This window comes from Podarcis bocagei, assembly GCF_964188305.1.
Source record: "Podarcis bocagei genome assembly, chromosome: 10".
Lineage (NCBI taxonomy): Eukaryota > Metazoa > Chordata > Lepidosauria > Squamata > Lacertidae > Podarcis > Podarcis bocagei.
In genome coordinates, this window is record NC_138135.1 from 25,480,773 (window position 1) to 25,497,965 (window position 17,193).

Below are 17,193 nucleotides of genomic sequence, written 5' to 3' on the forward strand. Positions count from 1 at the left end.
AAAGCATAGGTGTTAGGTTGTAAAACCTTGTTTTGAACAAGTCCGTCTATGAAGTAAGCTGGCTCCCCTTTCTTAACCCGCTTAAAAAAGAATCAAGCAACAGACTGGAAAGTAAGCTTAAAAATATAATTTACTTACTTGATGATCATGCATTGGTTCACAGCAAAAGCAGAAGTAAAAACTATGCAGGCAAAATACTTAATATTTACAGTATAACCAGCTTCAGGCATGTGCTGAAGCTGGAGGAAGCAGAGGCATGTCTGCATCCATTGCTGGTCAGAGAGAGAGAGGGAGGAATTACTAAGTGTTCCTTCCTGTTCAGGAGAGAAGGGGAAATGACATCATACAGAGTCCTCTCTACCAGTTATATTTCTATGGTCTGAGTATCTTCTTGTTAGCAATACAGCTCTGTGGACTTAATAATATATGTGCTGATATGTTGTAAAAATTCATCTGTAATGGCGGTCTTGTGTCTTAAATTATTTCTCAGAGGAAGTACCATCCGACCATACTTGCAAAGTAGAATAGTTTAGACATGTTAATAGTGAATATGTGTACTAAGCACCAACAATCCAGAGAATGGGAGAGAATTGAGTGTTGTGCAGGAGGAAGGAGTTGCTGCAACTTGGGCCATGTGCGTGAAAGACAATTGTACACATGAAACAGACTTCTCTCTCTGCCATAATGGCTATTAATAATGCAGGATTCCTTCGTTTGCTGGCTGTCAGTGTTTTAAGTGTGGCTTGGCAATGCACCACAGCTGATGTGGATTACAAAGAGAAATAGCTTATTAAAGTACCATTAACCGTAGGTGAAATCTTTTGTCCCCTTGCTTTAGGACACGGCAAATGGTAAACTGAATGGAAGGTTTAACAAGCCTCTTCAGCCATCTTCTACTGTTCCTGAATGGAGAACGAAGGACAATGATTTACGGCTTTTGCTGTCAAATGGAAGAATAATTAGGTATAAAAACATCAGCATGTAGCTTGCTACATGTAGTTTACTTTAGGCAATTTTGAAAATCCGGCTTGTAGTTAATTGACAGATCTGGGCTGAAAAAGGGATACAGCAAGAAACATCTGTAACCAAACACAGGAATTAAATGTTTGGAGGAACAAAGGGGCACATTTTGCAGGACTGTCTCCAACTTGAGGCAGTTCTGGATAGAGTGCTGCCATAATGGACTTGCCTTGTGCGGTGGGGCAGCAGCATTTGAAACCCTGCCAGATGGCTCTTATGTTACCTCCGCCTTAATTTCTCCCAGTGCCCTCAGGAAGACCATTTGTGGCATTGTGAGCAAATTTAAATGTAGACTAGGTCCAGCTAACTTGCGCTGCTGGAGCTCTGACTTCAGGCATCAGTGGTGGGCCCCACTGAGCTCCAGTCCTGCTATTATAGATGGTTTTAAACCTGGTGTCAGGTCTGGAGTCAGATGCAGGTCAGCATGAAGAAGTAGTCTCAGTTGTCGGTGAAGTTAACTCTTTATTCAAGGAAAAGGCATACAACTGAACAACACTTACCATCAGGTCTTGCCCCTATAGAGCAGTTGCCAGGATTGAAGTTCCCTGCCTCCCTCGCCCTTCTAAGGTTCCACTCCCCCAGATGTTTCCCAAGCAGTCTCAAGCTGCATCTGCACTGTTCTGGCCTCTGTTCCTCTCTCCTTGTTATTCAGCACATTCTTGGAGACGGGGTGGGTGGGGAGAGCTGGTCACAGAAGGAGAGGAAGACTCCCTGGATTCTTCTGTAGTCTCTTGACCCTGCTCCTATGTTTCAGCCTCGCAGTCTGAACAGCTCCTTGTCACATGTTCTTCCTGCTCACTATACCCTGTTGACCCTTCAGCATTCAGTACTTCCTTCCATTCTTCTCCCTCTGACAGGTCAGAGGGTCCCATCACCAACCCCCTGGCTCTAAGCCTTTCTTCTCTGAGGTTTCTCGGGGGGGGGGGGGGTTCCCGGCTGGTTTTTCCCACCACTCTGCTTCGTCCAGCCAGTCTCTGACACATGGGGTGGAGAACCCTTTTCAGACTAAGGGCATTACTCATTCATGGGGAAACATTCTGGAGACCATATGCCAGGGGTGGTCTGGGTCAAAGGCAAACGTGGGCAAAGCAATGGGTGTGACTCTTACATTTGTACAGTAGGATACATTCCACCAGTGCAAAAGTCAGGTGTTTCTGTATCCCACATCTCTTCATCCCCCACATATCCCTTCAGTAGCATGCGCACACACACACACCCCAGCAAGCAAGAGGCATTATCTACTTCAAGAACACATTGAAGGATTGTTCAAAGCAGAGTGGTGGTAATGTGGCCTTTGGCGAAGGCATGACCTGCAGAGAGTCTTGAGGGCCAACTTGAGAGGCTTGGAAGGTCAAGTTTGGCTTCCTGGCCTGAGGTGTTCCACTCCTGTTTCAAATAATTGAAAATGATTTAAACCTTCTGTTAAAGAGAATAACAGCCAACAATTCTGCAGAGACTTGGGGAAAATTCTTCAGTAGATGAGAAATGGTACTTTAAAAGTTCTAGGAAGCAGTGAAAATTGGCTATTACTTCTAAAAAGATGGGGCAAGGCCCCAATGGATCTTTTTTTGGTTTGGTAACAGGTTATTTTATTACAGAGATGAGAGGCAACCTTTCAGAGATCGAAGTCTTTACACCGCGGACAGTGAAGATGAGGATGAGAGAGCAGAGTCAGAGAAGGAAATAACAGTTAAGGCAGAAGAACACATCTCCCAGGAAGCAGATGGCAGTGTAGATGCTCAGAAACCACTGAACAGTAAGTATGTTTTCCTTGAACTAGAAATCCAGGGCTATTGTATCTGTACCGTTCTTCATTGTTGCTTTGTACTGCTGATCAATGTGGCATCATTCATCAGGGTAGTTAGGCTTCCACTGACAATCACTGCATTTAGACATAATGATAAATCATGTCTTAGCACTGTGCGATTGAGCCTTACTCTGCTCAGACTTGTGTGCTGTCCCCATTTTCTCCTTTTCCTGCATGACTGGAAGGAGGATTATGGAAGTTTTTACTTTTGATTTTAGTTAAACCAGATCTTCCTCTTTCTTCTGAACCAGAGTTCATGGCTAACACCAACTATACTTAGTTTAAACAAGCCAGCTTCAAAAAGCATGAGTTGAAGCTGACTTGTTTTTGAAACTGACCTTAGTCTTGAAGTCCATTCCCTGGTTCAGATTGAAGCAGGGCTTTGGCTGGTTAAAACCCCAAATAAAAACATCTGGGATCTTGGCCACATGGGAGGAACACACAAGCTCAGGAGATGGCAAAGTTCTTTTACACAGCTCTATGCCATGGTTTAGTGTCACTTCCAGATGCAGCCAATATTTAAAAAAAGGCTAAAGGTGGGTTATGAGTGTTTGTTAAATTCAGATATGGCTGTGTTCATAGACGTAGGTCAATGTCTTTGGTTAATTGGGAAATACAAAGCTAGGAATATCTGTGACTCATGAGCTGGATCTGTTGGGGACCTTAGTATAATGAGTTCAAGCAGTATGTTATCCCCATATAAATAAATTCTTGTGACTTTCTATGATCACAGGGGAAAAGTCCAGTTTGATCAAAGTAGAATTTCTACCGAGAATTCCCTATATATGGAATATATAGTATTTTCTCACAATTACAGTGGTTTTCTGAGGCCAGAAATTAAATTCCTAAGAACTGGGAAGTAACAAATTACTTATAAATTACAAACTTTCATTCCTATATGCTTAACAGTGGGCATTAAATTCTGTTTTTGGAGTGTGGATATGTGTGCTAAGAGTTTCATTGTCTTCAAAGCAATGTACAGTCACAGGATGAAAGGCTCAGTTGGTAGCAGGAGCTATAGGGAAGTATGTCCAGTTAATTTATGGCAAATCTAAAATCCCTCTGTTTTTCTCCTCCAGTGTTCTTTGAAAGTGTGAAATCAGAACTCAGGAATGGAAACTCAGAATACTCTGATATTTCTGATTCAGAAGAATCTGAGCCTGATTGCACTAACCAGGTAAATACAAGAGTGTCACAGGTGGTGGTTAAATGAAGTATTAAACATTAGAATTCAAAGGACATCTAGCTCTGAATAGTATTAATGACAAAAATGGGCAAGAACAGTTTGTGCATGGGGGGGGAGAGAGTTAGATGAAAGGTCAGCTAGTATAGATATAAACTGTTTTTTATGCTGACCCTGCTACAAATCCATTTTCTTTTTAAATTTTATAGATCTGCAACTAAAGTACACCAAGCATACATTTATGCAATCTTTTATTGCCTAAGACATGGCTTCCAAATAGAATCCCATCCCATCCTCATAACCCAACATCTCCTCTAGGAATATATATTTAGTCACCCTAACCTTAAGAATTAAACCACAGAGCCTAGGGCTTGCCGATCAGAAGGTTGGCGGTTCGAATCCCCACGACTGGGTGAGCTCCCGTTGTTCGGTCCCAGCTCTTGCCCACCTAGTAGTTCAAAACCACGCCAAAGTGCAAGTAGATAAATAAGGTACCACTTCGGCGGGAAGGTAAATGGCATTTCTGTGTGCTGCTCTGGTTTTACCAGAAGTGGCTTAGTCATGCTGGCCACATGACCCAGAAGGTATCTGCGGACAAACGCTGGCTCCCTTGGCCTATAGAGCGAGATGGGCGCGCAACCCCAGAGTCATCCGCAACTGGACCTAACCGTCAGGGGTACCTTTACCTTTAACCTTAAGAATTAACTAAGATTAAAATATGAAGTAGAAATTAGTGTAGAAGTTAATGGTATTCATTGTGTTGAAAGTTTTGTTTTCCTCCCACCAGCAAAAAGATTTCTCTCTTGAGGAGTCAGAAAGCTCAGGTGATGAGAAACAGGAAGTAACTTCAAATTTTAGAGAGGAATCTAAAATAACAAATGACCTCTTTCAAACCATGCAGAAGCCATCTAGACATCTAGAAATGACAATTAAAAGGTGAGTAAAAAAAGGGTGGTGGTGGTGGTGAACAATTACAAAATTAATGGAGGTGCTTGAAGCAAATTATATTCATTGCTTTCTGTTAAATAGGAAGATGAAACATTTTAGTTCTATGATACAGCTTTCTTCTTTCCTCTTATTTTTTAGGGAATGTCCTACCTCGACCAGTACGGAGGAAGAAGCTATTCAGGGCATGCTTTCTATGGCAGGATTGCACTATACCACTTGTTTACCAAGTCATATGCAGAGCACAGACTGCACTGATAGAAGAAGCTCTCTTCAGGAACACAGAAGCTATCCCAAAAGTAGGCATAAAGACAAGCTGTCTTCCCAGAGTCATAAAGCAGAATATGGTATGTTCTCTTGTAGATGTATATTATGCCAAAACTAAAAGATGCCTAAGCTATAGATTGCAAAAGTAGGCTGCATGGCTGGATTAGCTTGAAAGTTGCAGTCCCCTTCAGGGAATCCAGATCAATGGAATATCTGTAGTGGTTTTTTTTGGTCAGTTTTAGATTTTCTAGTTTTCTAAGACAGCAGATGGCTCAGGTGCTGCCTGTAGAAAAAAATAGATCCATCTGACTTCCGCTACTAGTGCACATGTCTGTGTAGTTGGGCAGACAGTTTCTAGTAAAAGCAAGTGACTAGACTGCTGGAAACATGCAAGGCCTACATTTCTCCATTACAACTCGAAGCTGGAAGGCATGTGCTTCAAATGCCCTTGTTTCTCTTTCTGATATTAAGTGCTTAAGATACTAACACAAGAAATCTATTGTGGTTGAATTGATTAATTTATAATTGGGGGCATTGTGCAGAGATTTCAGCAGGTAACCGACAGATGTAGTGACTCATGCATTCTTGCATTAACAGATGGATTTATTTTTCCAGCTAGAGAGGTAATAAAACTCTAAGCATTCGTATTCTCAAATTACTCGATATGAGATTAGGAGTGTAAAAAACTAAAAACTAAAAACCTTACAGGGGCTGCTTATGGGATTAAAGACACCTGTGTGTTAACACTGTGTTTACTAATTCTACCACAGTAGGGTTCTTTAACGTCGTAAATACAACAATTTATATAGATTTTAATGATTGTGAATGAAATTTCATTGGAAGTATAAAATCCAGTTTAATACGATGTTCATTTAAAGTTGATAGAAAATACAGGAAAATATCACTAATCCAAGTAGTAGCAGCAGCAGTAGGGGTTTTTACATTGAATTTTCCAAGACCATTATTTAGGCTTAAAATGAATTTTTTAAAATATAAAATTGAGACAATGGCCACATTCAGATGTAATGCTAAGCCATGAGGTCTCCCACATATTTCACTTCTGCTTTAGTCAAGCAGAGAAACAAACCATGGAATGGCTTACTTTGTGTCATGCCAGAACTGGTGCTTGTAGTTTGTTTCTCTCCATGTGAACCATGACCGGAAGCCAAGTCTTGTTCTTTGCTTCCTGATTGGATTTGTTTGGGTGAAACCAAGAGGCATGGTGGTTCACACATGATGTTAATCTGGGTTGTTCCTCTGCTTCAATAAGGGAAGAGCGTTCAGTCTAGGTGCAAAAGTGCACAGTTTATACACAGGATAACTTGCTTAATCCATAAGTCATAGCTTAGTACTTTGTCTAAACACAGCCATTACCAAAATGTAGCAAAATCAAAATGTAACAGCAGAATAATGAGGGGGGTGGGGAAGCATAAAAATATGGTTTCAGTAGTAGCTTGTTAATTTGCTGATTCTGGTTTTCTTAAATTAATTTTACTTAATAAATTATAGCCTTTTGTCAGAGGGAAGAAAATCATAGCGCGGTTTCTTTTATATATAAAAGAATCAACAGTGATGTGAATTTCCTTTATAGAAGTTGGTCAGAATTGCCAGTACTTTGCCCCAGTAACTTGTTTCACCAGTTTAGGGAGATAGCAAGACGTTTGCTTTTAGCAAAACCCAGAAAGCATAGTAACTTGACAGCTGTGACAGCAGATGTTGTCTCAACTATAATCTGTTTGATGCTTTCCCACCCATCTCTATATCTATGGTTACGAAGAGATGCAGATGGCAAAGGCAAACAGTTTTGATCCAAAATGCTTCAGTTTTTCTGGTTTTGTATTGGGGAAGATTTAATGCTGTCTGACGTATGAAAGGCGTGTACAAGTGGCACAAATGCTACAAGGATCTGATAAGTGTGATATGTTGGTGATCTTCCACTGTGAGCCATTACAATCACCACTGCAGATTGGAGCTAATCTAGTTTCTATTGTAGATTTATCTACCAGTAGATTTTAATACCTTTTGTATTACAAAGCTGGACCGTCCTATAACATTTTGGGCTGTGTTAGCATTCTCTTGCCCAAAGAAAACTGCAGACCTATGACTAGTCAATAAGCTATTGCATTATTCTAGTAGGAAATTTGCCTCAGTGTAAAATTTGTTTTGTTGAACTTCTCTTGGGTTACTCTGGTAGTACACTAGGTGGAATCTGTAGGGGGGAATGAATAACATATAAAATATACTAAGAACTTCAAATTTCTGTTCAGGTAAGCACATAAAAGAAGAAAAAGATGTGGGAGCTTCAACATTTGCTTCACAATTACATGCAGTTTCTAAAGTAAATCCTCAGGTAAGATTATATTATGTGTCTAATAAAGCAGCTTGCTGTGTACTGTACACATTAAATCAGGAGTGGGAACTGGATTTGGCCAATTTGCTCTTGGGAGACTGCTTTTGACACGTGGGTGGGGATGCTGTGCCAATCATTGGGCATCCTATACAATTATGTGATTCAACTTCAAAGGAAGAATTAAAATTTAAGGCCAATTGCAAGCCCGCTTTCTGCAGGGGTCAGCTCCGATTGAAAGCTGCTGAATGAAGCTGATCCCAGCAGCGCTTGCTTTTGAAAACCAAATTTAAAAGGTGCCGAATGCAAACTCTTACTTGCAGAGGAACAATTGGGAGCATGCTTTAAGGCTTCCCATTGTTCCTTTGCAGCCTGCCCCACACCTGACTTCATATAACATCCAGTTTGGGTCACAGGTTGGGGGTTCCTCAAGCTCACACTAAATATTCAGAGGGGTTCCAGATTGCAGAATATAACTTTGATTAATTTCCCCTTGCAAGTAAGTGCCTCTTCTCTAACATGAATGTACTCTTTGGTGAAGGATGCTGTATAACTTGGACACTTAAGTATTTTTTTGCATGTTTTTATAAATAAGTGATAGTGTAAATAAGTAAGTAAGTAAGTAAGTAAATTTTTATTTATACCCCGCCCACCCCGGCCAAGACTGGGCTCAGGGCGGCTAATATCAAATATCAAATACATTAAAACACAATAAAAAATTAGTGTTTGATTAATTGAACAATTAATTATAAATTAGAATCAGGATAAAATTAAATGACTGCCAACATATTACAACCATGGGGTCGAGAACCTCAAGTATTCATCAGGGGTGTGCGGAATGTTGGTCCCACATGAGCCGATAAAAGGGCCAAAGAGGTAACTTACAGTGTCCCATGGGGGGGGTCAAACTGGGCCCGGACCAAAGGCCAGGCGGAACAGCTCCGTCTTGCAAGCCCTGCGGAAGGATGTCAAGTCCCACAGGGCCCTGGTCTCCTGCGATAGAACGTTCCACCTGGCTGGGGCCAAAGCCGAAAAGGCCTTGGCCCTAGTTGAGGCCAGTTTCACCTCCTTGTGGCCTGGGACCTCCAAGATATTATTATTTGCAGACCGTAAGGTCCTCTGTGGGGTATACGGCGGTTTTGTAACTACAGGGGTCCTAGGCCATATAGGGCTTTAAAGGTTAAAACCAGCACCTTAAACCTGACCCTGTACTCCACCGGGAGCCAGTGCAGCTGGTATAGCACTGGATGGATGTGGTCCCACAGCAAGGACCCTGTAAGGAGGCTTGCAGCTGCATTCTGCACCAGCTGGAGTTTCTGGGTCAGCTTCAAGGGCAGCCCCACGTAGAGTGAGTTACAATAATCAAGCCTGGAGGTGACCATCCCATGGATCACTGTGGCTAGATCAGGGCGAGAAAGGTAAGGGACCACCTGCTTAGCACGGCGAAGGTGGAAAAATGCCGCCTTTGCTGTAGCTGCAACCTGCGCCTCCATAAAGAGGGAGGTGTCAAAGGTTACACCCAAACTCCTGACAGAAGGCATAGGCACAAATTGAGCCCCCGCAAGAGATGGGAGTTGGCCCCCCAACCCCATGTCGTCCCGACCCAGCCAGAGGACCTCTGTCTTCGAAGGATTTAACTTCAACTGGCTCCCACACAGCCATGCAGCCACAGCTTCCAAGCATCTGGTTAGTGTGTCTGGGGCTGAGTCAGGATGGTCGTCCATCAACAGATGAAGCTGGGTGTCATCAGCATATTGATGACAACCCAGCCCCAAATTCTGGGCAAGGGGGCACATAAAAATGTTTAAAAGCATTGGGGAGAGGATTACACCTTGCGGCACTCCACACACCAAGGGGTGCAGTGACAACTCCTCCCCTAGTGCCAGCCTCTGTCCCTGACCTGAAAGGAAAGAGCGCAGCCATTGTAAGACTGTGCCCTGAATCCCCACGTCGGCAAGGCGGTAGTCCAAAAATTTGTGGTTGACCATGTCGAAGGCTGCTGACAAATCTAAAAGTGGGATGGCAGGGGGAGAGATGCCGAAGTGTGGCATGCAAGGCTGCATTGGTGTAGGTTACACAAAGAAAGGAAAAGTAGTCAAGTTCACCTCTTCTATGGGTATAGTCTACCCACATTTAAGTTCTTTGTTGTTTTCTGAACATAGTGTTGATGTTTTCATATGTTTGTAGGTGTCTCCCATTCATTCAGAATGTAGTTATTGGCTTCCTAGAACAAACTGTTTAAAGTTACAAAAACTGTCTTTCCGGTGGTGTATTCGTTGCATTCCAGAATCAAACTGTTCTTCTCCCTCCATAGGATACAAGTAAAGCTCAGAAATACTTCAAGAAGGAAGGTGCTTCTGAAACCAGTTATAAAATTCCAGAAAACAGGATCCATTTACAAAACAATGCTTTGAACTTCCCCCATGGCAAGTGCATCCAGGACTCAAGCTTGATTGAAGGGGAGTGCAGGCTAAGTGATGGCAGCCTCAGTCCTGACAGGCCATATGGTGAAACATCATTGTCAGTACCTCTTCATCCAACTAAGCGGCCAGCATCAAATCCACCCCCTATCAACAATCAGGCAACAAAAGGTGGTGTAATCATCTGTGTTTATTTCTCTTAGACAGAAATCACTGACAATTGATTTTTGCAAAACAAGCTGTAGTGCATGGTTTAAACGATGTGCCCATTCAGAAAATGGGTTCCTACCCAGTCTGCAGTGCCACACAATCGGTCCTTTTTAGATGTTGAATTCCATAATATTTCACGTGAGGGATTATGTTGTGCACATTTCTTTTTTTTAGCCTTACACACACCTATACTCTATAGGGCAAGGGCAATATAGGGTAAGAGGTGTTGTTGTTCTAGTTTTTAATATTACAGATAGGTAGCCGTGTTGGTCTGCCATAGTCAAAATAAAAAAATTCCTTCCAGTAGCACCTTAAAGACCAACTAAGTTAGTTCTTGGTATGAGCTTTCGTGTTCATGTGTATCTGAAGAAGTGTGCATGCACACGAAAGCTCATACCAAGAACTAACTTAGTTGGTCTTTAAGGTGCTACTGGAAGGAATTTTTTTATTTAGTTTTTAATATGTATTTTGTGTGGCACAAAATACATAATAACAACAACAATGGCATAATAATGACATCCCTTACAAGCCTGTAGTTCAGAACACTCCATATACATTGAAATGCATTATATAAATAAGGACTGGTGGTAGTTAGTATTGCAACCTCAATTTTGTACATTTGCCCTTCAGGTGGTTGGTATCTCACAACTATCTAATTGGAGTAGTAGTCAGTATACCGGAAGAGTCAGAACAGAATATAGCTAGTTCCTGACAAGTTTCTGTTTCCTCATATTCCTGTCTAGGAAATCCCATGTTGTGCCAACATAGGGCTGATTTTACTGAGCTATGGAAGTACAAGCGTGAATGGTGGTTAGCAGTACCAACTTTTTCTTTCTTTTTCAGGAAAGCGTCCAAAGAAAGGAATGGCAACTGCCAAGCAGCGCCTAGGGAAGATTCTAAAGCTGAACCGAAATGGCCATGCGCGCTTCTTTGTTTGATGCAGTAGCTGCTACCACTGCTGCTGCTGCTCTTTTTATGCACGGACCAGTACTGAGGGGGAACAGTGCCTGGAGCTTCTGTTTTATTCCTCTGCTTGAAGCAGAATGCATGTACCTTATTAGAACACTGCCTAATGAACAAAAACCCAATGCTGCATTTTCACTGTGCCACACCTGCTCAGCAATAACCATTTGGGAAACAGGGGAATATTCAGAGAGACTATGGACTTGGGAGATGGTCTTTCTTCAGGGCTCAATCATTTTGTTGTTTCTGGTAGCGTCTGAGCTAATTCACGAACAGAAGAGTGTGATGAAGGTGGTTATCAATAATTTATTTGACAGATTTGATTTTTTTTTGCAACTATTGAATTCATTTTAAAATTATTTATTTGGAAAACTCTTTGTGGGAATTATGATTTTTATTTTAGATGTTGAGAATGTGAAGGTTTTTGTTTGTCCTTAATGTCTGTCTGTCTTCCGTCTGTCTGTCTGTCTCCAGTGGAGAGCCACATGAATGATTTACTCTGCATTCAAACAATTGATAACAGGTATAGTCTTAAACATGGATGTGATGCATTAAGTTAAGGCACATGGACTCACATGTTAATTTCCGCTCTTTATATAAGCTCTTGACTGGCTTTTGTACTGACTTCTAAAGTACGTATTCTTTGCCAGTTAACCTTTCCCTTCTTGCTCCTCCCTCTTCCTCCTCTCATGTTTTGCCATTTGTTCTGGATGATAAATTGGCATAACGTTACTAAGAGCTCTTTTCACACGTGTGCTTCCTCCTCCTGCCTATTTGTTTCCATATCATGGAGAACGATTCATGCTAAGCATGGGTAGCTGTAAACCAAGGGTAGCATTACAGCTATTATTGATTTAAGTGTAGACACTTAAGATGCTTTTTTTCTTTTTTTGGAGGAAGGCTATTGCGGCAGAGTATTGCTCGTCTACACATGCCAGCCAATGAAAGGTCTTAAGTTTTTGTATATATGTAAATATGTTTCATAGCTTGCTAAAACTCAGAATGACTATTTTGCATCATGCTTTGCAAATATCCAGTAGTAAATGCCAATTCTGAAATACATGTAAATAACCTAGATGATAAATTTGTATTTTTGTAATATAAAATTGAATATTTAAGCTGTTTTTGGAGGAAAAGGGGAGGCACCTGTACTACTACTTTGGTAAGAGGGCTATTCAGTACTAAAGTGGGAATACTAGGGATACTGCTTTGGATTTCTTCTTCTGTTGATAAAGAGTTAAAGCATGGCCAAAGCTACTCAGTTGCTTGACTTCTTTTAACTTCAATAAAAACTTCCAAGCCTTCAGGTTATATCAAAAATAAAATATCTTAAAAGTCCCCAAATAGGACTTTTCTGTGCTTAAACAATTTTATATATTCAGTATTTGCTGCATCTATATGTGTGTATCTGTATTAAACTAGACATAATGACCTTTGTCATCTATCAGAATAGATATTAGTCAGACGTCCTTGGCTACTGCAGTTACTAAGACTTAGCCAAAATTCTCAGTGGAGACATTTCAAGGCTGCAGTCCTTGACAGAGTTCCTAACACTTCCCATTTAACTGAATAGGAATTAACCGTATAGCTACATGCAGGATGGTAGCCAAAATAACCAAGGTAGCAATCTTAACTTGGAAATAAGCCCCATTGTAATCATTGGGACTGACCTCTGAGTAAATATGGTTAGTTGTGGAGTGTAAATGGATAAAAATAGGATAATGGGATTGTGGTGTGTCCTAGATTTTGAAAGTTACCACACATTTGTTCTTCACTCTTCTTCATCGAATTACAGTTTCCCCCCAGCACTTGTGTGTCCACATTATGTAACTAAAACCAAACTGGATAAGCTGCATGTTGTCAGCATTATAAACAGAGCCAGTTACAGAAAGGGAATTTAATACTAGCTTTTGGAAACACGGAAATTTACTGGTTAATCTGAAATTGCACACTTTTCAGTATTGGTAAGAGAAAATGTTTTCCCCCCAGCAGTCCATACATCTTTTAACTGAGCTACAGATCATTTAAGTTCTCAATTCCCTCTTAAAGTAAAATTACTTGTCCTTTTGGTTTAGACGGAAAAAGCAATTCTAAAGTGAATTTCGAAGCATTTGCGTTTCTTCAGTTCTTACTTTAAAATATTCCAGTGACTCCATAGTAGCTAGCAGATCCTATAACTGATCTACTTTCTCTCAACATATCTTGATTACTAAAATATAGCTATGGCCTTATTGGGTGATGGTGGTGGTAGAAGGGAAGAGGGTTTTTTAATGGCTGTTTCCAGTTACTTTTCTCATTCCTCCACCCCCGCCACCCCCACGACTCACTTCCATTGTCATGAGCATGCAAACATATTTTCATAGACCAAGAGAAATACTTTGTAGTTTCTTCTGACCTTTTGTCTTTCAAATACAAATCGAGGGAAATATCCCCTATTACCACTTTAGTAAGACTTTTACCAAATGAAGCTTTGGATTAGGCATTAAGATTAATTTTGAGGAAGGTAGAGTACATCAATTGTGTGCACCAAAATAAATTGCTCTGAAGCAATAATTATTTTGGTGGCTTGATCGAGACAAGTCTTGTTTGTTTGTTAATAACTTGCTTGATAGAGACCCTTGCTGCACCAGACTTTTATGTGTAATAGATTGTCTGAATTGGGTGCTATAGTCCTGACTTCATCATTTCACTTCCTTGAGGGACAGGAAGCAGTTCTAAAGCCATATCTGGCAGAAGGTGAGTGAACCTTATTTTCAAAGAGAAGATATTTTTAAATAACTGAAACAAGAGCTTCAGCTGTAGGGTGGAATTACAATAGACCTATTCTCTCTTGGAGTTGTAAGGTGATAGGAATATGTGAAATGAAATGTTTGGGCTTTGCCCAAACGAGAGAGAGAGAGAATCGAAAAGGGCATTGGTATACTGGTGTTTAGTGACATCCCCAGCCACATTTCACTTTATCCAATACTTACTGATAAAGCCAGCCTACAAACTAGCCTCAGTTGACTTCTGTGGTAAGATTTACCTATGCAATCAGTAACAATGACATACAATCATTTTCCAAACCATCTCAGAGGGGTAGAACAAGAAGAGCTGCCTTTCTGGCCACAATCTGAAATGCTTACATAATGTTCTTCAGCCGTACAATGTCATGGTCAGATCAAATAAACTTTACTTCGCCTAAGCTTTTAACATGCCGTAGACTGCCTTCATTTGCCAGGATGCGTAGTCATTAAGAAACAAAACTTTGTAGGATTTGAGTCATGACTTGACACTTTTGCTTACTCTGTAACTGGTAGCTTGGAAGAAACCCAATGAGACCCAATGCTATAAATGACCAGAGAATCCCCTGCATAATGCCTCTCCTTGCCCACAATTTCTGTGCCACCAAAAATCTCAAGTCATCGTTTTGTGAGGAGAAGAAGAAGAAGAACTTGCATTATTCATACTTCCAGACCATTAAAAACTGTTCATGGCCTTGGGCCTAAGTGAATCCAGGGCAACTTTATTTTGTGTAGTAAATATGAACTGAATTTAAGGGCCTTACCGTTTTGTAGTTTAAACTGGGTTCAGAGCTGCAACATCTGTTTTTTTTCCCAAAAAGGCAAAGATCTGTCTACAAAACGAACGAATCATGCAACACTGGGTGAGAATGAGACGAGCACTGATTAGGAAACGTAGCTGCCGCTGAAGCTGCGTTTCTAACTAGAAAAGGACTTTGAATATAAATTTTAAGCCATAATAGTTTCTTGCTGTGGGAAGGGAATGAAAAATCACTTTAAGAGATTATATTAATATGAATTATCACAGTTTTAACTTTGCCTGTGCTTTGGCGTTTTAAAAATATTCATTGCATTTGAAAAAAAAGGGGTTAGGTCTTGGCTATATTTACTAGTTTTGTAGTAGTGTTTTTGCTGATGTGATTCCCCCCCCCCACACACACCCTTTTTCTACTGTCAGTCTGATTTCTAACTTTTTTGAATGTTTGTGAAATAGCTGTCTTTCTGCATAGGGGGTTGTGTGTCCTCTGCTCCTTTTTACAGAAACACACTACTGTGTCGAGTGTTTTGGCTGGGAAATGGGATGCTGCAGCTTTAAGAGCATTTTTTCGATTTATAACAGTGTTTCCCATCCCATTTTTGCCTGCAGGCAGGGAAAGTGTATGTACAGTATTTATTTTGTTTCAATTTTACTTTAATATTTGTAAGTTTATATAAGTAGCTTATTGATTTCTTGTTTGGAAGGACAAGTGGCTTGTTTAAATTTGTATTTGACCATAGTTTCCACTTCCTGTACTTCAAAAATACTGAAATTAAAATCTGTATTGCTTATGTTTTTGATTTCAGCATTCAAGTGTTTAATTTCAGCACACTCATTCAGTGTAAATATTGGATGTGATACAGAATGTCTTGTGGGGGAAAAACCAAACTTAATTCCACTTCTATTTCTGATTTTCTACCACTCTTGGTTTTTGAGCAAAGCTTGAGTTCAGAATGTACTCCCCGGATAGCAATACTAGCTTCACTTATTTCAAAATACTTTTATAGCTTTAGGTCCCCCCCCCCCCCCGTCAGTGCTTTCTGGTAACCATGCCAGCAGACTGGCACTATCAAATTTCACCTATAACCAGTTACCTCTCTTTGCAGCGCCTTCCCTAACATCACAGCTTCTAGATGATTTGGACTACAGTGCTTTCCGTCCCAGCCAGCATGGTTGATAGGAGCTGTAGTCTAACTGAAGGTCATCTGGTTGGGAAAAAGTGCCTTAGAACATAACAAACCTTGTTGGTTTCCTTAAGCATGTGAATTGGGCTTCTGACTAGAGGCTTGTCTGGTCTTTGACTTTAACACTATAGAGTCATAATTCACAGCAGAATGCAAAGATGCAGCTATGTCCTTTTTTTCTTAAAAAGGGGGTTTGTTACGTACTCACTTCATTTAGGCGTATGAAGTAACATGGCAAAACGATGCCTCCTAGAAAGGAACTTCTGCTAACTGATTAATTCTGGGAATCCAGCATCCACAGGGTTAACTGAATAGAGTTGTTTCCAATATAGGTTTTTAGGCAGAAAATAGTGTGGTGACAATGAGAAATTGTCTGGTGCTTCCTCATGTGGTTGGCACACATTTCAACAAGAAACACAGTGCCAGTGTGTATTGAGAGCACCCATAATTGGGGTATTTAAAGGATTAGGCTACTCACCCTATACCAAAGATTCAGGAGATATCCAAGGGCCTTACTGTTCTTCCTGTTTCACTAGGAAATCTCCCTAGGGTTTGTGTTGTTAGTACGCGGGCATGACTCTGGGTACATGAAGAAGTGGACCCTAGGAACTGAACTACTAGACAGTTTAAGCAACTATGTTTGATGGATTGTTGCACTGGAGCAGGACAGTTCCATGCAGCATTGGTCGCATACCTCTGTGCCATTGTATCAGCAGAGATGGCTGCAAGGAATATAAACCGGGCATCTTGCACTTACAAAGACTATGCCTGCCTATCACTTTGGAAGCTCAAGAGAGGAAATGTGTATTCTTGAGCGTAGGTGATTTGTCTCCAGTTTAAATCCTGAATAAATTAGTATGCTCCAGGAATAAAATAATTGGGAAACACACCATAGGCTCGTGTATTTTGTCACCGAAAACTGAGGATGAGAGGCAAGGATTAAGGGTGCACAAGTATTTTGTACACAATATATGACACAACCCTTACAGCTGGAAAACAGCACACAGTGAGAATGTTTTATATCCATTCCTAAAACAATTTACAATTATAATAACAAATTTAACACAACAAATATATAAATCATTACAATCCTGTCATCCAAAATACATATAAATTTTCCTGCACCATATCTCTGTACTATTAATTTAGGAGCAGCCCAGATATGAAGCGCCTTTGTCTAATAAAAAATGAAGGTTCCTATCAATGCAGGGTGTAATTTGTGCTTTAGGCTGCAATCCTAACCACATTTACTCAGAAGTAAGTTCCATTAAGTACAATTTGACTCATAGGTACATGGTCTTAGAATT

General features: G+C 40.6%; 1 protein-coding gene across 3 annotated transcripts in view; it reads left to right on the top strand.

Annotated features, from left to right (window-relative positions):
- The window catches only part of KDM7A (lysine demethylase 7A), a 56,704-nt gene extending 41,202 nt beyond the window's left edge, over positions 1-15,502 (top strand). The window contains exons 13-20 of one of the 3 annotated variants that reach the window (XM_081212246.1): positions 839-963; positions 2,604-2,776; positions 3,907-4,004; positions 4,798-4,946; positions 5,097-5,254; positions 7,490-7,572; positions 9,884-10,160; positions 11,043-15,502. In XM_081212246.1, coding sequence (XP_081068372.1) covers positions 839-963; positions 2,604-2,776; positions 3,907-4,004; positions 4,798-4,946; positions 5,097-5,254; positions 7,490-7,572; positions 9,884-10,160; positions 11,043-11,137 — 1,158 coding nt within the window. In that variant the 3' untranslated portion in view covers positions 11,138-15,502. Of the gene's footprint in view, positions 1-838; positions 964-2,603; positions 2,777-3,906; positions 4,005-4,797; positions 4,947-5,096; positions 5,303-7,489; positions 7,573-9,883; positions 10,161-11,042 lie in introns of all 3 variants that reach the window. The other 2 variants (XM_081212244.1, XM_081212245.1) reach the window with 2 other exon arrangements.
- The last annotated feature ends 1,691 nt before the right edge of the window (positions 15,503-17,193 follow it).